Source organism: Lontra canadensis, unplaced genomic scaffold (genome assembly GCF_010015895.1).
Source record: "Lontra canadensis isolate GAN:19392208 unplaced genomic scaffold, GSC_riverotter_1.0 scaffold140, whole genome shotgun sequence".
Lineage (NCBI taxonomy): Eukaryota > Metazoa > Chordata > Mammalia > Carnivora > Mustelidae > Lontra > Lontra canadensis.
In genome coordinates this window covers 379,413-406,488 of record NW_022631134.1, presented here as the reverse complement: position 1 = coordinate 406,488, position 27,076 = coordinate 379,413, and the positions used below count along the sequence as shown (strand labels likewise).

At 33.8% G+C, this 27,076-nt stretch overlaps 1 protein-coding gene across 11 annotated transcripts in view; it reads right to left on the bottom strand.

The window, feature by feature from the left end:
* METTL15 (methyltransferase like 15) overlaps positions 1-27,076 on the bottom strand; it is a 309,773-nt gene that overhangs the window by 217,666 nt on the left and 65,031 nt on the right. For all 11 annotated transcript variants that reach the window (XR_004380946.1, XR_004380947.1, XR_004380948.1 and 8 more), the window contains exon 3: positions 9,350-9,486. Coding sequence is in view for 8 of the 11 variants with exons in the window: in XM_032843436.1 (XP_032699327.1) it covers positions 9,350-9,486 (137 nt within the window). In the remaining 3 variants the exon portion in view is untranslated. The remainder of the gene's footprint in view (positions 1-9,349; positions 9,487-27,076) is intronic.

Below are 27,076 nucleotides of genomic sequence, written 5' to 3'. Positions count from 1 at the left end.
ATAGTATTCAGTGGGGCAAAATATAAGATCTCATTTTAGTAATGATTATACTGACAAAAATACTGAAAATAGTGACAGACCATCAGCAATAGTTCAAAACAGTCTAGTTAATTTTTCCAAGTTGCTTTTTTTATGTTTGTTTATATTTATAAAAATTTTTTCACTTTGATGGTGCATAGCAGAACTGACCTCCTATGGTTAGTAAGATTAATAACAGCTGTGTCTCATATCTTACTCTGGCAATCTAAATTTTAGGTAGATAGGGCTGTTTAAGATGGTGTATTCCTTTACATGAATTTTACACTGGCCCTAGAGACAAAATTCCCAGGTATGAATACCAGCTCTGTTAGAGATTATGACTAAATTGCTTCTAGTATAATATTGTAGAGTGGTAGAAAGAACACAAGCAGCAAGCCTGAAGCCATGAGGTCTAGATTTGCCTTTGCCCTGGCTTCCTGTGTAAATTTAACCAAAAATAAGAAATGGTGGTTTAAAAGAAAGAAAAGATAAATGGTAAATTTCAAGTGCCAGGGAACAGACTACACAACTTAGAAGAGATCATATGGGTAATTTAGAATAGATTATGTCATACAAGCAAGTATATTTGTAACTCACCCAATTTTTTAAAAGATATTTATTTATTTATTTATTTATTTAAGAGAGAGCATGAGCAGAAGGGGTAGGGGGAAAGGAAGAGAGAGAATCTCAAGGAGACCCCATGCTGAGCACTGAGTTCTACATGGGGTTTGATGCCACAACCCCCATGATCATGACCCAAGCTGAAACCAAGAGTTGGATGCTTAAACCAACTAAGCCACCCAAGCATCCCTGTAACTCTCCAATTTAATGACCATAGAACAAACTTTAATTTAAAAAATGGAGGCCAGCTATTGATACCTATTTAATCTTCTCTGAAAGCGAGCAAAACAATCCAAGTTCAAATAGTATCAATAACTAGTCAAAAAAAAAAAAACAACCTCACATAAATAGTAAAAACTACACAAATAAATACATGACCAAAATGGGGCCTATGAAAAGATCCTGGAAGAGAAAAGGAAAACTCTGTACTTAAGATACAGAGCAAAAACATTCTTTCAAAAAAGATTTGTTACAAAAAACAGAATTGGATTCCATAAATTTCAAGAAAGATCTGCTGGCTATTAAATAAAACAGAAAAATGAGATGACAAAATGAGAGGATCTAAAAAGGAATTGGCAGAAAAGATCAGATCAACAAATTAAATATGGTTACAGGGAAAGATAATTTCCAATACATGAATTAAAACTTGACCAAGAGTCAATAAAAATCACAATCAATACTGTAGAAACCCAAATCTGTAACAGAAAATAACCTTAAGGAGATGACCCAGAATAGTGAGGCAAAGGAAAAGTAGCAGAAAACACTGAGAGAAGATAAAGGTCATGCAGAAGCTAATACAACTCCAACCAACAAATAAAAAGTGCTCATGGGTTAGAAAGCAGAAGAAAGAGTGGAGCCTAACAAAATAACTCCTACATGCAAATTAACAAAAAGAGATGAATTAGTAATAATTCTTAGAAAACTTGTGAATATCAAAAATAGTCACAAAATATATCTAATAAGCATCCAGCCTGGTGGGGAGAATGAGAAATTACCTCAGAGAGGAAAAAAGAAACTGGGTTGACCTCAGACTTCTCCACAGCACTAAATGTCAAAAGAAAAAGAGTAATACCCATAAAATGCCCAAAATGCTATGTTAAATCATGCTATTACCCATGTAAGAAAGTGTGAATAACAGTCTCTGTAGACAAAGGTAGAGGTGTTTCCCTTTTTCATATTTCTAGCAAAACTACTTAAAGATGTAATTATTTGAGTGAGATAGGAGCCTACATGAAGAACTCAAAATAGGACCTGTAGTATAAAAAGGCTAGAGGTGGGGTGCCTGGGTGGCTAAGTCAATTAAGTCCTGGACTCTTACTTCAGCTCAGGTCCTGATCTCACAGGTCCTGAGATCAAACCCCCTAGGGGGTTCTCTGCTCATCAGGAGTCTGCTTGGATATTCTTTCTCTCTGCCGCCTCCCCCACCGCTTGTGCGCACATATACACATGCTCTCTATTCCTCTTTCAAATAAATACATAAATCTTTTTTTAAAAAGGCAAATGGAATACACTGAAATGAATTAAATGGATTGAACTATAAAATATTATAGCATATATCTATTATATTTGTCATGCCAAACTGTGTAAATGCTAAATAATAATTATCATAATAGTAGATATTAGTGAATAAATACAAGATAGTAGTTTAAAAGACAAACAGTGGGGTGGGGAAAAAAAGTAAAATAAAAATGGGAATATTATTTTCTTCTGAACACTTAACCAAAAATAATTGTTTAAATATGTTTAATCTTTTAAAAAACCCACTAACATCAGGGGCCCTTAGGTAGCTCAATCAGTTAAGTGTCTGCCTTCAGCTCTGGTCATGATCTCAGGGTCCTGGGATGGAGCCCTGCATAGTGCTCCCTGCTCAGCAGAGTCTGCTTCTCCCTCTCCCTCTAAACCTCCCCACCACCCCCAACCCCCCGACTTACCCTCTCTCGCTCTTGCTCTGTCTCTCTTAAATAAATAAAATCTTAAAAAACAAAATAAAACACTAACATCAGCCAGTAGTAAATGAAAAAATGAAAGGTATGTCATCAAAATTGGTAGAGAAAAGGGAAACTAAATAACTATGCTGGGACAAAATAAATTTTAAAAGCCAAAGAAAATTTCAATGAAACACAAAAATAGAAAAACATCAAACAAAGTGACATAGAAAAAGTATAAGTATATCCCAAATTAATTATCCTTTTACAGAAAAGATACTCAGATTTGTTTACAGAAAATACATCTGGTATTTGTTGTTTATAGTAAGGCATCTAAAATAATATAGCATAGAAAGATTTAAAATAGCAGTAATATGGACATGGGTAAGACTATAGTAGAATTAGCATTCTTATAAGTTAAGTAATAATGAAGGAAATACTCTCCAATCAACAAAATTATTCTTTAAGATAATTTAATGAAATATGAATGTGATAATAAAATATAAAAAATAGGATTTATAATGTTCTGCATGTATAATATATAACATAATCTGATAATATATAAGTATAATCAAAATTTGTGAAATACATACTTAATGCATAAAATATGCTTCCTTAGATACTGATTCTTTTACTTAGATGAGAAAGATTCTAAGCATGTTATGCATTTTGTTAATAGAAGATGCTCATGAGAAATGGATGAATATCCTTTTCCGCATATCCTCACTTTTCAAATTACTGTCTCTCCAGTCTCATAAATATAAAGCATTAACCATTATTATTTTCATTCCATTTCCCTCATCACTGCTATTGATGTTGAGCATCTTTTCATAACTTAATCTTCTACAAATGACCCTCCCATAACTTTTGCTCATTTTCCAAACTGGATTTTGTTATGTTATCAATTTTAGAAGAACTCTTCCTACATGATAAATACTGATGGGGTTCCAGTCATGTTACCTCAAGATACAGCACCTTGTGTGATACTGAATATGTTAAACTGAAGGAACATGAGAAACAAGCACATAAAGGAAGAACTTGCTGCGCTTCTCCTAGAGCAGGTCATAAGACCCTCATGTGGGAGATGCCCTCCCTATATGCAGAGGAAAAGAACCCTTATCATCTCCAAAGATGAAAGTAAGAAGAATGTGAACAAATGGGGCTTACTAGTTTCCCCCAGTTTACTACACTTAGCTCATAACACTTGTTCTGTCCTATTTTTCCATAACATTTCACTCTTCATCAGACCTAACATAGAAATAACCAGGTGTCACAATGTCTAGGGTCTTCACTTCCTTATGGAGGCTCCTATGTCACATAAAAAATAAATATGTATGCATTTTCTCTCGTGAATCTGCTGCAGTTGAGAACTTAGGAGGGTAGAGGAAAACGGTATTTTCCTTCACTGGAATGTCAACCCTGTTCCTATTCTCTATATTACTATTATTTCTTCTCCCCAATTAACTGTCTGGAAAATATTTTTATTTTTGCCATATACTTCTACAATTTTATAAAATATTAGCTATTTCTAATATTTAATTTTATAGATTTGTGATTTGTAGTCTTAAGAAACTTACACTTAGAATGTCTATATAATGTCTTCAATTTTCTTATAGAATTTTCTTTTTCAATTTTTCATATATTTTCACTCTATCTGGAAGTTATTTTTGAATCTGACTTAAAATAGGGGTCCATTTTATGTTCTCCAAGTTCAGTGAGCATTGTACCAATACCATTTACTTAATAATGCACGATTTTCTCAAAAAATTGAAATATCTTCCTCTTCTATTAAATTATATTATAGTATAGCATATATCTATTATATTGTTGAATCTGTATCTGAATTCTGTCTTCCACTAGTCTACTTACCTTTTCTCATGTCAATATTATACTGACTTCATTACAGTGATTTTATAGTATGATCTGACATCTAGTAAGGCAAGTTTCCCCTCACTTTTTTATTTCCCCTCAAAAATCTGTCACTCCCCCAACCATATATATTTCATATCATATTATATAAATTAAAAACAGGATTTATCAGTTAAATCAATTAAAATAATTCCTGGATGTACATTAAATTTGGGGAGAACTTTTTTTTATATAATATGAATGCATACTACCCCAAAACAAGATTTCTCTTTTGTTTGATCTTATATGTCCTTTAATAAAATTAGAAAGTTTTTGTTTTAATTTGTAACTGTGCCTTTCTTATAAAATTTATTACTAAATATTCTATGTAATTCTCAGTACTTTTTTGAGAATGGATTTTTTTTCCTATTTCCCTTCCCAAGTATTTAATACAAAGAATATTTTTAAAATTTTACCTAGCCAACTTATTGTATCAACTTATTAATTTTATAAGTCTTTTGGTCAAATCATTATGAGAAGAATATCTTAACTAGCTTCTTACCTCTATATGCCAGATCTTCCAAAAATACTGATTGTAGTATTTATAGAGGCTAATCCATGTTTACATCCTGATTTTGACTTAAATTGTAATAGTATTTCACCTTTTGGGAAAATAACTGCTGTTTGTCCTTAGATGATAGAATATTTTACATTTAAATAGTTATATTCCTGTTTAACATAGAGATTTTAATATTATTATCTATCTGATTACAGTCATGCTTACCAATCTGTCATTGATTGGCTGGCTGACCTAGAGACATCTCTGTATTCTTTAGGTATTATTCTTTTAACTAGGCCATAGGTATTATTCTTTCAACTAAATGATACATGAATTAGATGTGCTAGTATTTCCTTTTGCATTCTACATTTATATTCTTCAGTGAGGTTAGACTTTTTCTCTTCTTTTATACTACATCTAGCAGGATTAAGTATAAAACTATGCTAGATTCAATATAAAATGAACTTAAAGCTTTACATTCTTATCATGATAAGAATAGTATAAAAGGCAATGCTCTTTCCTATTTTTTTAAAAGATTTTATTTATTTATTTGACAGACAGAGATCACAAGTAGGCAGAGAGGCAGGCTGAGAGAGGAGGAAGCAGGCTCCCCACTGAGCAGAGAGCCCAATGCGGTGCTCAATCCAGGACCCTGAGACCATGACCTGAGCTGAAGGCACAGGCTTAAACCCACTGAGCCACCCAGGTGCCCCTCTCTTTCCTATTTCTTAAGACCTAGGTAAGAACTGCAAATCTTGTCATGGTGCGTTGTTCTATGTACTCTAGTTACTTTTCCTATCTCTTCTCTGGTAATGACCTATTAAAGTTTATAATTATTCAGTCAATTTTAATAATTTATATTTCCTAGGACACTATTCATTTCATTGATGTTTCACATGTTACCATAGAATTATGGTTGTATTATCTTTTGATTAACTTATCCTGTATCCATGGTTGGTGTCCTCTTCAATCTTAATCACATGTTTTTGGAATGATCACTTGGATTTCTTTATTCTTTTTTCTTTTTAGTTGCTTTCATTCTGGTTTTCATCCATATTAATTCTTCTTGCCTTATTTTGTTTTATTCTATTGTTCCTTAACTAATTTATTATACTTGGCAAAGAATTATCTTCCAAAGAACTAAAAAATTTTCAATAAGATTTGAGTCAAGGTAGTATGAAACTTAATAAAATGAGGTTATTAGGCTTGAAAAAGAAGAACAAAGCCAAAGGAATCACAATCTCAGATTTCAAGATACACTACAAAGCTATAGTAATAAAACTGTATGGTACTGGCACAAGAATAGACACATATAGCTCACTGGAACAAAACAGAGATCCCATAAATAAACCCATGATTATGTGGTCAATTATCTATCATAAAGGAGGTAAGAAATATATCATGAGGGAAAGACAGTCTTTTCAATAAATGGTTTTGGGGAAAACTGGAGAGCAGATTTTGTGGTTTTGGGGAAAACTGGAGAGCCATTTTTGGTGTGCCAAAAATGAAACTGGACCACTACCCACAAAAATAAATTCAAAGTGGATGAAAGACCTAAACGTGAAACCTAAAACCATAAAACTCCTAAATTTAAAAGTAAACAAAGGAAGGAATCTCAGACATTCACCTTAGCAACATATCTATTATGGATATGCCTCCTCAGGCAACAGAAACAAAAGCAAAAATAAACTACTGGGACTGCATCAAAGAGAGAGGAACTAAAAGCTTTTGTCAGCAAAGGAATTCATCAACAAAACAAAAAGGCAACCTCCTGAATGAGAGAAGACATTTGCAAATGATGTATCCAATAAGGGGTTAATATCCAAAATATATAAAGAACTTATAAAACTCAATACCAAAAAACAAACAATCCAATTTTAAAATGGGCAGAGGACCTGAAAAGATATTTTTCTACGGAAGACATAGAGAGAGCTAACAGACACATGAAAAAATGTTCAACATTACTAGTCATCAGAGAAATGAAAATCAAAATCACAATATCACCTCCCACAAGTCAAAATGGCTAGTATCAAAATGACAAAACATAATAAGTGTTGGGGAGGATTTGGAGAAAAGGAAATGCTCCTGTACTGATGACAGGAATGTAAATTGGTACAACTACCGTGGGAAGCAGTATGGAGATTCCTCAAAAAATTAAAAATAGAAATATCATACAGCCTAGTTACTCCACTGCTGAGTATTTACTCAGAGAAAATGAAAACTAATTTCAAAAGATATATGCTCCTCTATGTTTACTGCATTATTATTTATAATAGGAAAGTTATGTAAGCAACCCAAGTGTCCAGATATAGATATATATATATATATATATATATATACACACACACACAATAGAATATTACTCAGCCATAAAAAAGAATGAAATCTTGCCAATTGGGATGACATGGATAGAACTGAGGGTATTAATGCCAAGTGAAATAAGTGAGACAGATAAAGACAAATATCATATGGATTTCATTTATGTGAGGAATCTTGTAAGTAAAAAAAGAAAAAAAATGAACAAAGAAAAAACAGACTCCTAAAAACAAAGAACAAACTAGTGGTTGCCAGAGGAAAGGTGGGTGGGATGGATGGGTAAAGTAGGTAAAGGGGACTGAGAGGTACAAACTTTCAGATACAAAATAAATAAGTAATAGAGATGAAAAGTACAGCATAGGGAATAGAGTCAATAATATTTTAACAATGCCGTATTGTGGCAGATGCTAACTATACTTAACCACGGTAAGCATCGAGTAACGTGTAGAAATGCTGTGTACACCTGAAACTACTATAACATAGTATATCACCTACACTTCAATTTAAAAAAAAGATTATTAGGTGATGGGGTCCCAGCTTTATCTCTGTTTATTCATATATGCCTTTCAGCAAATTATTTAAGCTAAGCTAATAGTTTCTACAACTGTAAACTGAAAAGAGAATATAGTCTCAAGATTCTTGAGACACCTGAGAAAACTGATAAAATTTTAAGCTCCTTCTGAGAAAAGGAGGCTTTTTGAAGGAATAAGAGACCTTGGAAAAACTGAACTGGAACTCACTGCCTTTAGAAATAATAATATCTAAGAAAATCTAGTTTTTCTATGATAGTGAAATATAATAGAGATCTATATTCATTCTATGAACACTCAGGTCATAATCAGGTGAACTCTTAAGATGTTTCACCAATATGAATGCCTTAGAATTACAAGAACTTCCTAAAGAAGATGCATGTAAGTTACATTACAGAATAACAGAGATAGGTGTGGTTTTTTGTTTTTTTGCTTTTTTTTTTTTTTAAGTATCACATCATTAAACCATATCCTCATATTTTTCTTAGAAGAAAAAAACCTGGGGTCAAGTGGATTTCAGGCACTTCCACTGAACCCTGTGATGTTGCAAACAAAAATCTAGGTGTATTTATTTAATTGTTATTGGGAGAATTAATCACACTGATAGATTTGCAAAGAGTTTGGGACCTGAGAGGTTGAAAAAGACTATTCTAGACAAGTAATTCAACTTCCTATTTTTAGTCTGTGATTAAACTTTTCCATGGTCATACTTTTGCTACTTCACCAAACAGACTTTTTCATTATTGGACAGTTACGACTACCAAAAAACTCTGGTGTACATCAAGTCAAAATCTACCTCTAAAATTATCATCTATTTTCTTGATTTCAGACTATGAAGCATGAGAGAATAATTCCTTATTCTTGAAAACAGCCCTATACTTATTTGTGGGTAGTCAACTTAGCGCCAAGACATTTCCCTTTTTCAGACCAGCAATTTTTAAACAACACAGCATAATCCACTAATCCAAAATTTTCTCTAAAGAAAGATGATTTAACAACTCATGAAGACAATATTTTACATTCTTAAAAGGTTCCACAGTGAAAGCTCACCTAATTCTTGTCAGAGGGATATAGAGTGCTCTAAACTTACTTGTGAATTTCAAAAAGAATTCAGAGAAAACAACTGCATTACATTGATGTATGTGACCTAATGAATCTGCATTATTCTCACATATTTATTTACTTTAACCAGTAAATTCTTAGAAACTGTAACTCATAAATTCTTTAAAAATTATTTCTTAAACTACTGTCAAAATATTACCCATGGATGGACTTCAACCCATGTTCAAATTTTAGCCATAAGTCATTTTTTTATTTCTTTTTATGTATTCAGGAAGGATAAAGGCAGTAATATCATTTTAAGTGGTACTAAAAACAATATTTACATTAATTCCTTCAGGGGAAAAAAGAGAGAAAATATGTAGTAGAGTGAAGTATAACAACATACAAGGGAGAACAAATTCAAAAATGGTAAACCCAGCTCTTTAAAACTCAGCACCAAAATTCAATAATTATACAAGAGAATTACTTACGGATACAATTCTGAAAGCTGTTCAGCTATTGCATAAGCTGCTGGGTCTCTGTCTAAGGCATACAGAGCAATGTCTGACTCCTTCTGTAGAATGGCTCTTGTGTGTCCTCCTGAACCAAATGTCATATCTAGAAAAATCTGGCCAACACAGAAAAAGAAAATTACTACCTAGCATGAACAAAATACTCTTGCTAGCTACCTTAATTTCTGGAGGTACATATTGATTTTCCAAGCTGATAGCAATTGGAAAAACAATTAAAATTATTTTGCCTAGAGTTCAATTTGTTATACAAGAAACCTGGATCAATTATGAGTGACCAGTCTGAAAGAAATGGTCAGAGTATCAGTAAAATGATCATCTCTGGCACAGGCTGGCCAATTTAAGACAAATTTACATTTTCCTCCAAAGGTCAAACTGGCTACAGAGTTATGCTGCTAGCTTTTTAATGCTTTCCAGCACCTGGCTGATGATAATATTTCCAACAATTTCTCATTATTTGGAAATAGCTTACAATTAGTATGGCTCACTTTATCTCAATTTCTCTAAATGCTTTGTATTACACATGAAGATATTCAAGAATACAAAGAAAAAATGAGAGAAGGAAAGAGATAAAGGAAAAAAAGAATGAATACACCTAACAATAAATAATCACAGGACAAATCCTTAAAAATCAAAACTGGAAAAGGCTCAAGGCTTAAGTAAAAACAACTAGGGTAAATTCTAGCTTTGTCACAAGGACCTATATATTTTTGGGAAAGACACTTAAAATCCCAGTGCTTTTAGATTTCCCCAAGCTTTGAAAAGAAAAAGAAAGTCAGAGGAAAAGAAGATACCATCAATACTTACCTAACTGGTAAGGTGACATATAATTGCTCATCTAAACCAAGACACTTGAGAATGTAAGATCTGTAAGTAATAATTTTGCTAGGATAACAGTTTATGATCTACAGGGGTGGCTTCATGCTTAGATCATTCTAGAGAAACAGTAAAGCTAACTGGACTTGAATCTACATCTTGGCTATTTTACTGGGCCACACTATAAAGAAAATAGGTCTCAGTTGGGCAAGAAACCAGACCTGGAGCATTAGAAACATAATTGTTAATAAGTTAATTGGTTGTGGTTGATTTGGAAGTCAAGACACTCTCAGTGTAGATTAATGTGCCCTTTCAATAAGCTTCACTGGTATTATGAAAATAAAAATAATTATTCCAATAATGTTGAATACTATGAAAAATGACATATACTATAGATCAAACTATTAAAAATATTTAAACATGTAACTTTTTCAAAGTTAATGTGAACACTGCACAAGAAGACAATTTCTTGAAATGGATCTGAACATTCTCCTGCCCTGAAGGCTACAAATTATTTCCAGGAGAGTGGTCAGAAACAAGACACAAGTACGCTTTGAATTTTTGCTACCAGTTACCCTGCTGAGATCCATCCTCTGATCAAGTCCTCAAAAAAAGTAAGCCTGCTATTTCAAGAATAACGTGGAGGAAATCTTCTGATCAAAACTTAGGAGGGATGTAAATTATGAGAGATGTAAATGTGGTGAAAAACCACAAGCACTGCTTTTTAACATAAGTATGTTAATACAACTAAAGCTTGCACTTCTGTCACTGTCAGCACAAAAGACATGGCTATACACTCTTTTCAACATTATAAATGATAACGTTAAAACAACACTTGAAACTTACCAAACTCAATTCCCAAAGAATAATCCAATCAAGAAATGGGCAGAGGACATGAACAGACATTTCTGCAAAGAAGACATCCAGATGGCCAACAGACACATGAAAAAGTGCTCAACTTCCCTCAGTATCAGAGAAATACAAATCAAAACCACAATGAGATACCACCTCACACCAGTCAGAATGGCTAAAATTAACAAGTCAGGAAATGACAGATGCTGGTGAGGATGTGGAGAAAGGGGAACCCTCCTACACTGTTGGTGGGAATGCAAGCTGGTGCAGCCACTCTGGAAAACAGCATGGAGGTTCCTCAAAAAGTTGAAAATAGAGCTACCCTATGACCCAGCAGTAGCACTACTCATATTTACTCTAAAGAAACAAATGTAGTGATCCAAAGGGGCACATGCACCCGAATGTTTATAGCAGCAATGCCCACAATAGCCAAACTATAGAAAGAACCTAGATGTCCATCAACAGATGAATGGATAAAGAAGATATATATATATCTATATATATATATTTATATATATATATATAGATATATATATATGGTGGAATACTATGCAGCCATCAAAAGAAATGAAATCTTGCCATTTGCAATGACGTGGATGGATCTAGAAGGTATTATGCTGAGTGAAATAAGCCAATCAGAAAAAGACAATTATCATATGATCTCCCTGATATGAGGAATTTGAGAGGCAGAGTGGGGTATCTGGTGGGTAGGGAAGGAAAAAATGAAACCAGATGGGATCGGAAGGGAGAGAAACCATAAGAGACTTTTAATATCACAAAACAAACTGAGGGTTGCTGGCGGAGAGGGATATGGAGAGGGTGATTGGGTTATGGACATTGGGGAGAGTATGTGCTCTGCTGAGTGCTGTTAAGTGTGTAAGCTTTACGATTCACGACCTTTACCACTGTGGCAAATAATACATTATATGTTAATAAAAATAATTAGAAAAAAAACACTTGAATTTCTTGCCTTTTTTTTTTTTTAAGTAGTCCAATGTGAGGCTCAAACTCATGACCCTGAGATCACAATCCAAGCTGAGATGAAGAGTCGGACATTTAACCGACTGAGCCACCCAGGAGCCCCTTCGTATTATTTGTATGGTTGTTAGGAGTATATACTTATAATCTCAAAATAAAATAATTTCTGTTCTCAGTCTGTATACTTACTTTATGTATCAATGAATAAGTAAAAATTTCCCACCTTACCATACTTCAGTTTAAAAATTTCTAGGGGCTTAGCATAATTTAAGCAAAAAACTTCTCCAAGGCAGAAATATAAATTACTTTCTTGTTATGCCCCAATATCAAGTCTTGCTATAATTCTGTATTTAAACTGAGAGTATAGAAAATAAAACAATTTGCATATGATTATTTTATCTCAAGCCAGGAAAGTCCCAATCGATAATTAAAAAAAAAATCCTCATCATTAAAAATATTCTGGAAAATGTAAGATGATTATAATTTACATGATTATTTTTTAATATATCATGATTATGCCCTTGGAGATGTACTGACAATCAAGGAAGTTTCCATAGGAAAAAAAAAATAATTATAACCAGTCAAATGTACCACAAAGCAAAGCTGGAGACATGGATTTATAAAACTACAAGTGAACCCCACCATATGTCCTAGGTTAATAGGTTACTGAAGCCATCAACTAGAATTTTGAAAATTCTAATATATATTGCTCATTAATGTAGGCCTTGTGAATCAACCAGCACAATAACTGAAAAGGGAGCCAATTAGTGTCTCCCTTCTCCTGGGTCACTAACTTGATATAAGACCACATTTTAAAATTTGTACTAGCTGACAATAAAATAATACTGGACAAATGCAAAAGAACAAATAAATCTGAGTGTTACAAATCAATGCTTCTATAGGTCTCATCTGCATGTATTCATATATATATATATATATATATGAATATATATATATATATTATGTTTCAAACATAAGAGGAATTCTTTCTTTAAAATTACCTGATATAATTTATCTAAAACATAAAACCAATATTTGATACCAAGATTTTATTCTGACAGTCCCACTTCTCACTTGTATAATCCTGACCAAAGTATTTTAACCCTGAGCCTCAACTGTTTCATCTAAGAAAGGGGGATAAAATGTACCCCTATTTACTTCACAGATACATAAAAATTATCTTATTTCTCCCTTACAATCACAAAGTTGGTGTTATCAGATTTATACATACATAGAAACTAAGATTAAACTAAGCTAGTAAGTAGCAAATGCAGAAACTGAATACAGGTATACCTGGCTCTCTTCTGCATTAAATCAACAAAGCCTATATCTGCCCAATACCTTATAGTTTATTGAGCATTAACAGTTTTCCTACTTGGTCTAACAAAAGCTCTGTAAGTAGGACAAGTGGCTTTATCCCCATTTTTGCAAGTACAAAACTCAGGTGCAGAGAGATAAGGTGACTTGATCAAGATCCTATAACAAGCAAGTGAGGGAAAGAGAACTCTAAACCATGTGTCACCAACTCTGTATTTTGTGCCTTTTCTGAAAGAAATAAAGAGAAGAAGGGAGGAGTGAACAAAAGAAAGAAATAAAAAAGTGGATGACATAGAATCATGGTAGAAATAGCTTTATAAAAATTATATAAGAAAACTTTAGGTTTTTTATAGATCACCCATTCCCACTGGAATTTAGGCTCTCAGAAACCATGTCTTAATCTTTGTGTAGCGGGACAACTCTTGAGATACATGTGTTTCTCTCTTTTTTCTTCCTCTTCTCTTTCTATTTCAAACAGGTGCCTAGGTATTTAGAGCTTTAGAAATGTATGTTCCTTGAGGATTTTTGCATGACACAAAGAAAAAAGTATCTTTCCTACCATCTGGAGAAAACCACTTTCCTATCAGTTAATATTAAAGAACAACAACAAAAAGCTCAGAAAGAATGCTAGTTATCCTGGGTAGGTTATTATCTTTAAGGAAAAGAGAGATAAATCTCACTGAAATTGGATAGAAGAGAGATGGGAAAAATGAACAAATTCCAGGAAGGTGCAGGACTAATGAAACGACTGACAGATGATAAGATCTCAAAGCAGCTGTCAATATGAGGAACTGAAGAAGGGTGGACCCTCAACACAGGGTTCCCAGTGATACCAGAGGTTTCCATACCCCTCTTTGGCACAGAAGCAGCAGAACCTCTGGTCCTAGAGGGCCTTTATTACAACAAAAGGCAGCTCAGGGAGAACTAAGTGTGGTATGAGATGAGTAGTAAGATGCAGGGCTTCTGCATAGCTCAGTTGGGGTAATGAGAATGACTGAGATTGATGGCTTCTCAGGAGATTGGGGCTCAGAATCAAAATAAAAGTGACTTAAAAAATAAACATTTGAGGGAAGATGCATAACTACAGTTCTCCAACTCTGCCTACACTTTAACAGCATCAGTGTACAGCAGTAGATGCTTAGTAAATATTTAGTGATGTAATATGAAAAAAGAGCTCAGCTTCCCAAGGTAGCTATGATAAAGATACCAATACTCATTTGTGCAAATGAATTTAGAAACACTCCTCAAGATGCAAGACTCATTACCATAAGACCACATAAAATAGTCACAGGATATCTAACTTTTAGAAGTCATTTAACACCAATATATTCCTAGAATTACAAGCTGGTTCATTAATGAACTTTTTCAGGACATTAATAATGATCTGATATTAGTAATATTATATAACTCTAATGCACCATGTTTCTATCTGTTGATCAGAATCCTTTACATTTGAACTAAGAAAATGAACATTTCTTATTTTAGGCAGTTCTTTGAATCAAATACAAATAAATGACATTTTATCCCCATGGTCTTCTAAATATAGAAATGATTAGGTTCTACCTTGCACCATGATGAGTCACACTTGAATAGTTGAGCTATAGCTGTGAATCTGATAATGAACAGGGTACAGATGCAGAATTTCAGAGCTTAGAGGGACATAACACACTATTTATTCCACCTCCTCATTTTACTTATGAGGAGACCAAGGCCCAAAAAGGTAGCTAGCTAAGGGCAGAGCTAATACTAAAATATAAATCCTATGCTCTTTCCACTTCATCTCATAATATTCCTCAACTGGAATTATATAATCACATTGAAATAAACAATCATTCTTTGAAAAAAAAATTTTTTTTTCTTAGTGAAGGTAGATATATATGTGGGAACTTTGTACCTTAAACCTCCAACACAGTTGAAAACAATCACTGTTCTACCATCCTAAATTGTTTTAGGACTTTATGATGATAAATTTGTTGGATTTAATTCCAAAGATAATTATGTTGTATACATAGTCTCAGATCAATACCCATCTATTATGTATAATAGCAACTGGTGATGACTGACTTCTTGACAGGGTACAGTTTTAAAATTGACCTTGAAATTAAGAGCAAAGAATTAAAATACTTAAAATCATAGGCCCCTGGATAGTTAGAGCTAGAAGAACCCACAGAAATAATCCAATTTAATTCCATTAATATATACTGTTCTGTCTTTCTGGAGTATACTTAGCACTACTTATACGCCTCTCAGATATATTCTTTAAAACCTAGCTAGGGAGAACTGAGAGAAATCAAGGGATTTACCCAAGATCATCTTGCACAGACTAGATAGTTAAATGATTTATTTTTCCTAATCCAACAGTTCTAATCATCGAAATTTTCAGAGTAGAACAACACTGTTAAAATTGGACATGAAAACATTTTTAGCCATGAATAGCACGAGGGCAGATCTTTCAATTTCATTTTCCTAATGTTGATTAGTCATTTCCAATCTGTGCAAGATTTTTAATAGTAAGTTCTCATCTGAATTTGGAAACAATATGGCCTGATTTCACTGAAAAATTTCTTCCTATGAATATTTCCTTTTCTGGCAATTACTAGTTTTGAATATTTAGAATTGAAGTGTTTTTGAAAGAATTTTGGAAAACTTCACCTATTTGCAACAGGTTTCATTTTGAAATACTGACATGTCTCAGGCATATACTTAACCTTCTGCATTTTTTTTCCAGAGGTAAATTAAAATATATGGCATTAATTATCTGTATATTTACTGAATATTCAGTACAGATAAGGTCATAAGAGGTAATAACTCTTGAGATATTAAGTTATGGGCCTTCCAGTTTGATGAGGGAATTAGACATGCACACAAATAATTACTAGTAAAAAGAAATCAGCAATATAAGAAAAGCATATACAACATTTCAGGAGGAGTGAAAAAAACATAGGTATTTCAATCAGTGAGACGGATGAAATTGGAGTAAGTTACAAATCAGCAGGGCCATCAGGCTGGACAGAAGTCAGAGAGCACCCTTTCTTCTCACTCTTCCATATTCCCCAAATTCAGTTAGCTACAGCATCCTGTTGATTTTACATAAATATGCCTTAAATTTTTCCACTCCCATTTTAAATTCAGGACCCCTTATTTCTTTGCTTTACTATTGCAATAAGTTCACACTCACATCCATACCTCAGTCGGACTTCTAATTCTTCTTGCTACACTATTAACAGGATATTTTTTCTGAAATAAAATTGTAGCATGTGACATTCCTGCTCTCAGAAGCTCTCCAAAGCTATATGACACAGTCTAAATTTCTAGGCATAATGAATAATAGTCTTCAGATTCTGGCCTCTGCATTTCTGTCTAATATTATCTTCCACTCCTTACACATGGATTTTATAATATATTCTCTAGCCATACAGTTATAAAATATAACAAAAGCACCTATAATTATCAAACATGCTAAATAGTCTCATGTCTTCTCTACCATTTTGCTCTGTTCCATCTCTCTCAAATTGAATTCTCAAACAATTATGAGAATTCTGATATGTGCACATCTCTATTCTTAGAGTTAGAAATACAAGAGTAGGCCAAAAGAGACATGGCCCTTGTTCTCACATAGGTTTCAGCTGGAGGCCTTAGTATCTTTAATATATATATTCTTTCTTTCCATAATACTCCTCTGGAAGATGCCCTAAACATTTGTGTCCTGGATGCCAAACATTGCATGACAGAGAATATAATCAATAACTATCTACCGAGTAAATAAATAAATAAATAAATAAATAAAAACAGAGAATGAAATCTTAGCAAAGGCGTAGATGTAGGAAAGAATATGATATGTAGAGGGAGAACAAGTTTGACTGGAATGCAGGATGTATGACAAGAAGAGAGTAGAAAGGAGAAAAAGGGAGAAAACAGAAACAAGAAGAAATTAAAAACTTCCACGTATGTGCCAGATACTATTATTTGTTGTGATGTGCTCCCTGTGGCCATCCTAGAAGTAGCCCCATAAGACAAAGTAGGAAATAATGCTGGAAGGTACTGTGAAGTCAACTCCTGGCAGTCCTGAAAGGCCAAGGTAAGTAATTTGCATCCTATCTCCTAGATAATGAACAGCTCTGAAGACTTCTGAAGTGAAAAAAATAACGTGACTGCCAAGAGTATTAGATGGATGGTAGCTTATAAGACTATTGTGGTGACTTGGTATAGAGCAAGCACCCAGGTAAGAGGACACAAAGCCCGAACTGCCAGTAGGAATGGAGAGTAATAATGATAACAAAAATGCATAATACATTTACTGAATGCTTCTTTTACACCAAAAATGGCACCACACATTTGCTCTGCATCATTCATTCATTTTATACATAGGCAGAAACACACACACACACACACACACTCACCCACATTCATTTAAGTTAGTGGGATTCTCAAAACCACACTGAGTAAGTTACTATTGTTATTACTATTCCATAGAAGAGAAACGGGAGATTTAAGAGAGCAGGTTCGGTGGATAGTCTGAGGTGCAGCTAATGAATGTTGGAGAGAGATTTCAAAAACAGTTCTGCCTCCTGAACCTGTACTCCTAACTACTTAGCTTCTCTGTAGAGGTAGAACAGACCAACCTGATGCAGGGAGTGGAGAAGTGGGAAATAAGAACCGACCGCAAAGCATGCTATCTGGTAACTAAGAGTATAGGACACAACGTTTATTACGCAATTATTATGTGCCAAAGCACATTATGCCACACACTTTAAAGATTTGACCTAATTTAATTCTTACAACAGACTTATGGTACATAAAATAATTCCATTTCACAGATGAGTGTATCAGACCTGTTTACTTAGGAAAACATAAATCGGCAGTACCATGAGAGAAAGAGACAGAAATAAGCATTTCCTTCTCCTCCCTGCCACCTTACTACTCTGCCTCCACCATCTCCCAATTAGTGTTAGAAAGGCCAAGGAACAACTTCTTACTCTAAAAGAGAAAAAATCAGAAGTATGAGACGATACAGGCACCTGGATAGAACAAAGGTGTTAAGAATTCTGTATGGGAATAGAGAAACTCTTTGTAGTAAACTTGAAACAGTGAAGTGAGGGGGCACTGCTGAGCAGAGATTTTGAAGAGAATAATAATTATATAAAGCTGGAAATCCAGAAATGTAATAGAGAGACTTATAACAGCATTAATCCATAGTGGGTGGAAGAAGTTTTATTTCCTAAAATACTTAAAGAACATTAAGTTCTAATCATATTTTTAAACTTCATCTTAGTCAAAAACATTGATACAATTTTTAAAAAGTAAGATAAATTACTTCCGTTATAGATCCAAATTATACTATGCAGCCTTTGGGAATACTGCACCCCAAATACAGTATACCTGGCACACACTTACAAAAAGCAACAGAAGGGAGCACCTTGATATAATCAGTGAGGCAAATAGAAGAAAAATGAGCTAGTTATTTGGACATGATATGATATATATGATATACTGGATATTCTGACTTAAAAAAATCATTAGAAGAAGTTATCTGGTTTATAGTGTCACCGGAATGTTTATAATTGCTTAGGCAAGCTATTGTTCTACCATTGTCTACTGAATCATACAAGACTATCACTGACTTCTCTCAGGCTTTACTTATGAATCTGTCTAATCTATTGACAGGCAGACATTTGTCAAACTGATGCATCTACAGACCTGAAATAAATCAGAACATGTAACTCTGAACATAGAAGGCTACCAACCTTATAGTCAACTAACATTCTGAACAAACATTTTTCCTACCAAACCCCTTGATTTATTATTGTCTTGTCAAGCTCTGTTGAGTATCCGTCTGCTACACGCTTATTTTGTTTTATTTGTAACTATTACAGGGGCTTATGTAAAATGAAAAGAAAATCTCAAAAGAACATAAAAGTTATACCTCAAACAAAACAATCAATGCATTGCAATAAATTTATCTCTTTTCCCATGTTATCAAGAGTATTGGTGTTACTATGATTCATTCTGCCTAAATTCTACAAACATTTCATCTTGTAGTTTAAATTCCATCCTATCCACAAAAGAAGCCTCTACATATTGTAACAAAATTTATTTTTTCTCTTCTTTGCAAGTATGTTCACTTACATTAAATTAAATAATCAGAGTATTCATCTTAGTGTTAAGTAGGTTTGCTCTTATCTGTAACGTGGATGAATTTCAATCATAAGACCCAACCATGTACAACGAACTGACACTCCATCTGCTCACAGATGCAAATTTTGTACAAAGTTTGAATTAGCACAAATAGCTAAAAATAATATGGCAAGGATGGCCTCAATAAGCTTAATTTCACTGACGTTTCTGGCCAGACAATGCCAATCTGTCAGCATCATTTTTAGTAAGAAAAAGAGTTTTTACCTACACCGTAAGGAAATTCATATAACATTCTAGACACACTTTCTCTGAAAATGCCACATAGGTATTCTTTTCTAAGAATTATTAAAAATATAGATTGTTTATAGTATTGGGGAAAATCATGTGAAAATAATAGGATATTGAGTTCTTTAATCAGTGTGTTCATCAAATGCTCTTTTCAAACTTTTTTTTCTTTTTTCAGTCAGGGGGACACAAGTCATTTTACTGAGGGCAGTTTCAACACGATTCCAATACTGAATTCTTATCAGCATTAAAATAAAAACAACGATAAGATTTTCTACTCTTTGGCCTCTAAATAACATTACCTTTATACAAGTCAAAGTATGCATGTACTATTTAAACATATAGTTTAAATACTTTTATATACATGCATACTTTGACTTGTATAATGTATTATATTTGTGTATGTATTATATACGTATACGTATATATATATACACACACACACGTATATATACGTGTGTGTGTGTGTTGGCATCCAATCCACTGTGTGCACATGTGTGTATGTGTGCACATGTACATGTGTGTATGTGTGCACATATGCAGGCACCTGTGTATGCACATGCAGGCACATGTATAAAAGCAGGTGACTAGAAGCTGCCATATTATTTAACTGGCTTAAATATGTGACTCAAGGTAGGGCAATTTTCAGACTCACAATAGGGTACATACTACACTACCATGAATCCTTGCATGGAGTAAATGATAGAAAGTAAAACTTAAAGAGAAAGAGTTTCATAGGTTAGTAAGAAGGAAATTCATCAAGAAAGTGTCTTTAACATAATTCAAAATAATGAGAAGAGGCAGGTTCAGTAATATATCTAAATACTTTTAGATTTTTTTTTGTGACTTTCAAGTATTATATGAATTGAATAATAAGATATAAATGAGGCATCAGGGTGTAAAAGAAGGAGACTGAAGATCAGTATCTCTAGTTTCTGGCCCAGAATCTATGTTTTAATTGCCATAAATCTGGGCAAGTAACTTAACTTCTCTGAACCTCTATTTCCTCATGTGCAAATGGAGGTAAGTACATCTCCCACCCACATCACCAGGTTATTAGCATATGGAAATAAGACAATATGCATAAAGGAAATTTGCAAATGGTGTAGTGCTATTTATATTATTATTAAAATCTACTTTAAGAAAATATTCACAAAAGGCCTAAATTCCATAATAATTTATACTAAATACAAAAGTGATTTAGCATACAAAAAACTGCTTTATGACTTCTGAATTTGAAAAAAAACACTAACAGAACTTTCAGCTGGCAGATGGTCTTTATTTTTTTTTTAAAGATTTTATTTGTTTATTTGACAGAAAGAGAGAGAGATCACAAGTAGGCAGAGAGGCAGGCAGAGAGAGAGGAAGGGAAGCAGGCTCCCCACTGAGCAGAGAGCCCGATGTGATGCAGGGCTCAATCCCAGGACTCTGGGACCATGACCTGAGCCGAAGCAGAGGCTTTAACCAACTGAGCCACCCAGGTGCCCCAGGCAGACGGTCTTTAAAAGGACACTCTCAATAATGTACCATTTCTAGAGGCACTTTGGTGGCTTAGTTAAGCAACTGACTTCAGCTCAAGTCATCATTTTGGGGGGGCCTGGGATCCAGCTGCATCGGGCTCTGTGCTCAGCAGGGAGTCTGCTTCTCCCTATACCTCTGCCCTTCTCCCCCTACAACCCCGCTCATGCTCTCTCTCCTTCTCTCTCTTTCTCAATTAAAATCTTTACAAAATAATAATAGTGTAAAAAATAATAATGTAACACTTCTAGAGGGAGAAATTTCAAAGAATTTTAAATGGAATAAAAATCACCAGTGCTATATCTGAAATAAGACAATTTCGTATTTCTTCTGTCTTTGGTATGTCTTTTTTTTTTTTTTTTTTTTGGAAGCTTGTATGAAGACAACTTAGTTTTTCTGTTTTGTTTTGTTTTGTTTTAGCATCCAACAATTTATTAGTTGGGTAACACACCCAATGCTCATTACAACACGTGCCCTCCTTAATACTCATCACACGGTTGCCCCATCCCCCCACCCTCCCTTCTGTCATCCTCAGTTTCTCAATTTGTTTCCCACAGTCCAGAGTCTCTCATGGTTTGGCTCCCTCTGATTTATTCCCATTCAGTTTTCCCTACCTTCCCCTACATCCTTTACTCAGATGTCTTTGGTATGTCTAAAAGCTAAGAAAATATCTTCAAATTATCTTTTAATTGAGCCCAAATCACAGCTTACCAGACTATCTAGATGATCTTTAAATATTTATTCCCTAAAAATTTTCTTGAGTACACTTGACACACAATGTTACATTAGTTTCAGGTATACCACACAGTGATATAACTTTTCATTATTGTCCTCTAAAATTTTATCAGACTACTAATCACAATTTAGAGTGTATAAACAATTCTATCTAGGGACAATGAATTGGGCAGTGGTGCAAATCTAACTGCACCAGTATTCTAACATATTACTCGGAACAAAGGGTTCAAACTTTCTAAAATTTTAACTGGCCCAGAAGACTTTATATAACTTTCAAAGTAGCCAGTTGACTCAAAGGAAGAAATACTCATACTAAAATCAATTAGCTAATTATCCTGACAGTAAAGAAAAATGACACACTTGTTGTATAAATTTTATATGAAGAATACAGAATTTTGGAGTATAAATTCTGGATGGAAATATAAGGACTAATAAAATATATTCCTAGTTTCCTGATGGACATGCAGTCTACTTCCACAGACCAAACACATATCTACAAAATGACTTTATAATAAGAAAGAAAATTCCAGGCATGCTAATAAACACCAGTGTATAGTTACATGGCAGTACTAACAAAGAGTAAACTATAACGTCCAGAAACAAATACTATTCTATGTAGTCACGGTCTGAAAAGTCTCCTTCATTAAAGATGGCCCTAAGTCAAGCCTGGATTATAATTAGCTAACTATAACAGAGGGCGGGGGGGGGAATGTGTGCCCGGGGACAGAAAAAATGTAGAACAAAAGCAGATTAATATTATTCTTGAATCATTAACTGATTTAAGTGTATGAAATACAAGGTTTGTAATAAGCAATAGACTAAAACAAGCTGAATGTTAGACTGTTTAACCTTTCTTTCTAAGTCTGCTCTCTTAGTTATTAAATGGGAGTCAAAAACACTGCCATTACAGTATTATAATGAGGATTAAATGAATTTCTGTGTATAAAGTGTTTAGAATACTTCCTGGCACACAGTGAGTGTTCAAATAATAACAATCACAACAACAAAAATAATGATTATAATAATACCTACTACTTTCACTGACAAAAAGCAGAACAGGCAAGAACCCACTGAGCGACAGGACTTACATTGGGATAATAACAGATGGGGAGGAAAGGGTCCATAGGAGAGAAATGACAGAAGGAATGCTACCTAAAGAAGTATTCATACGAACTAAAGCTTAGCTTGGATATAAACACTAAACTTGGAAGAAATGTTAAAATTGTCACAAAACTTTCAAAACTACTTGTATAAAAGAATGACAGTACTTACCAAAAAGACGGTATCATCAGAGGAGATAATCTGTTTTTCAGAGAATTAGATCCTCTCAAAATCTGACCATCTCAAAACTGGACGCATGAATTTATAAGCAAAGGCATTTTTTTCTAATACTCATGACCACATCTCTACTTTAATATAGTTTCATATCTAAATTAATGACAAGAACAGGTTTTATGTACCTATTCAATATGACTAGAAAAAAATGGGAAATACTATAGTTAGACCTTCTATTATTACTACTAGTAATACTACTAATAATAGTAAAAAATTATTAGATTCTTTCTATATGCCAAGCAGAGGGTCATTTGCATAACAACTCTGAGGACGATGTTACTATTTCCATTTCACATAGAGCAGTAACTCACCTAAGCTTGAATGGTTAATAAACTACAGACCCATTTGAACCTATGGAGGCACCACTGCCCAATATCCTTGGAGTTTATGCTCTTAACAAAACCTCCTATAATTTCTTATAATTTGTTTTTGAGTAGCACAAATAACAGGTCACGTCACTCTTCCGCTCAAAGCTTTCTGATGGTTTCTATTTCACAGAACCCTTCAAAATGTGCCCAGTACACCTCACCCAACTTGTTTGAGTTCATCTTCTATTCCTCTACTCCTGGATCACTCTATTCCAATTACAAGAGCCTTCCTACTGTCTATACTGTCCCTCAAACACAATTCCAGTCGCAAAGCTTTGGCATTTAACTGTCCCATTTGCCTGCTCCACTGCAGCCCACATATTCAAGGCTGGAGTAGTTGTTCTTTCTCCTCTTTGAGGTCTTTGCTTAACATTCTTAGTAAGCCTGTCCTCAATAAACTATTCTAAACTGTAACCCTTTTCCTAACCACCGACATTCAGCATTCCCTATACCTCTTTCTTGCTTTACTTCTCCTCCATAGCACTTATCTAAACTAACACAATCTAATTTATACCTTTCTTTTTTATTATGTTTATCATCTGTTTCTCATCACTAGAAGGCAAGCTCTAAAAGGGTACCTATACTTTGGCATCTCTACACTGAGAATAGTACCTGTCACATAGAGTTGAATAAATATTTGCTGAATGTATACATGATTGAATGAATATAAATATATTAGTAATAAAACAAAATTTGTTTTCAAAAGAATAAAGGGGAAAAAGGAATCGGAATTAATATTTATTCAGCATCTAATGTGTGCCAGGAAGTCTACTGGGTGTTTAGTATACTCACTACTCATCTAATTCTGTGAGACAGAAAGTTCTCCTTCTTTTATAGAACAGCAAACAGACTCTGAGGTTAAGCAGCTATTCCCAAAACAAACTGTAATTAGTAATGAAGCCAAGTTGTAAACAGTGGTCCTTTCGATTCTGAGGGTCCATAGCTTCCTGCTTTATCTATCACCCTGCTTCTTGTAAAGTATTTTAGGTACTAGCTGGGATTTACATATCTAATCTAGCAGCAGTCTTTAAAAACATTTGCACGTGTAAACCTCATCATATTCATATGGAGGGATGCAATTGCAGGTAACTCTTCAAATCAACTGTATTGTGATAATTAGTTTTATGTGTCAACTTGGCTAGGCTAGAGCACCCAGTCATTTAATCAAAGGCTAGTCTAAGTGTTGCTGTAAAAATACTATGTAGATGTCGTTAGCATCTAAAATGAGTTGTCCTCAAGTAAGTAAGATTACCCTCCATAATGTTAGTGGGGCCTCATCCGATCAGTTGAAACGCATTAAAAGCAAAAACTAAGGTCTCCTGGAGAAAGAGGAAAAGCTACTGCAACACTACAGCATTAACCCCTGCATGAAATTCCAGCCTGCCAGCCTGCCCTACAGACTGTAGACTTGTTAGTCTCCACAAATGTGTGAACCAATTCCTTAAAATAAACCTCTTAATACATATGTATCCATTCTATTGATTCTGTTTTTAAGGTTCTGGAGGACTTGACTTTCAGAAATACTGCCTAAATGTCTGAAACAATAAGTAGGACAAAACAGAAACTCCATATGTAGACTTCTAGCAATGCTAGGCATGTAGCAGGTGACGTGTTAAGTATACATGAACAAAAAGATGGCTTACTTCAAGAAGAAAGAAGAAAGCAAGCCTATAAAATATTTAAAATATTATCTACCAGGAAAAGCTTTAAATAAACTTTAGGTTGATATTAAATATCGTGTTTAATTTTTACAGTGTTATCAAAATTCATTAAAGTTATCAAGAATTAGTGTTAATCTACATCTTAGATTCACTATAGGCTTCCTTCAGCTGTTCTTTACTATGGGTATTGGTATAAGGTATAATTCTCAACATAAATAATTCAAGAGTCTTAATAAAGTGCTGGGAAATACATGAGAGCCCTTAAGAACACTGAACATGGTATTAGCAAAAGAGGTTCATTTAGAAAAGGGTCTCCTCCACTCTAAATGACTTTAATAAGAGTGAGTCCTAATACTGTTGTGTGGAATAAGGAGATAATTCATATGAAAATGATTTGTACACTGTAGATCACTACACAAATATTATTTTTGCCATTAAACATTTGATGGTGGCAATAACAGCATGACATCTAAGTCTATCTCATATGTGTTTAGAAATAGAGTTTTCAACCCGAATTTAAATAAAAACTTGAAAAAAAGGAAAAAACGTAAAACTGTCTTTCAAAAATCATAAATCAAAAACTAGAAAATTAAGTCAGACAGTCAAAATTATTTATTTCCTATGAAAAATAACTAAGAAGCTTTAAAGTCTCACTGTAAGAGGTCTACTACCACTCTAAGAGTTCAACTGCAATGGGAATCTCAAAAACCTAGATCATGGTCCCTATTCTTGAACAGATCATAAAACCATGTTGTGTACTTCCCGTCCCTCCCAATTTTCACAACCCCACATTCCCAAAAGGTATGGATGGAGTATTTGAAGCAATAACCCAAAGTGATATAAATATTTTCAAAGGTAGGAAGGTACTTATATGCCAAATATAAGCATTACTGCAGGGACCATTTAGGTTTCTAAACAATAACGGTAACAGGCAAGTTAAGTGTATTCTTAAGCACTAGGGCTATATTATGTTAGGATACAGGAAACACCTTCTTAAAACAAAACAAAAACTGTAAATTGCTATAAATCTAGTAACAAAAGGAAGATAGTCTTCCCAATATATCGGCTTTCTTCTTTTCAAGTGGTGCTTCTGAATTACCTCCATTTATTAAAAAATCAAAACACTCCAATATTTTCAATCCATTCTAAATTAAATCATCTTAATTTGAGCCTTCTGGATTTAAGGAAGAAACATTAAACTAGATGAAAAGTCATTTTTTCCAATCATTCCATCAACCCTTCCCCTAAAAGTAAACACTACCCTCAATTTGCTATCTCCAATTAAGATTTATGTTGCAATAAACATGACTACAAAACAAGTTCATCATCATTTAAAGCCTGGAAATCTTTAGTTATACCAAGTTGTGTATTGCAGTATGTGTTATCATTTGTTATCCAACAATATCATTTATGTCTACATAATGCAAGTACTAAGCCTATTTATTTGATATAGTTCTAAGAGAACTATACAGTTCTTAGAACTATATAGTTCTAAGAGAAGATAACACAAGACACAAGACACAGAAGATAACATCTTCAAATAAATACTCAAGCCCAAAAAGACATATAAATAAGCAAAGAAGTTTAGTTGCCTACATGTGAAGTAAAACATAATACTTCAAATGACTTCAGATGGTTTGATTAGTCATTATGAAAAAGGGCTTTAAACATGTAAATACTAAGTATAG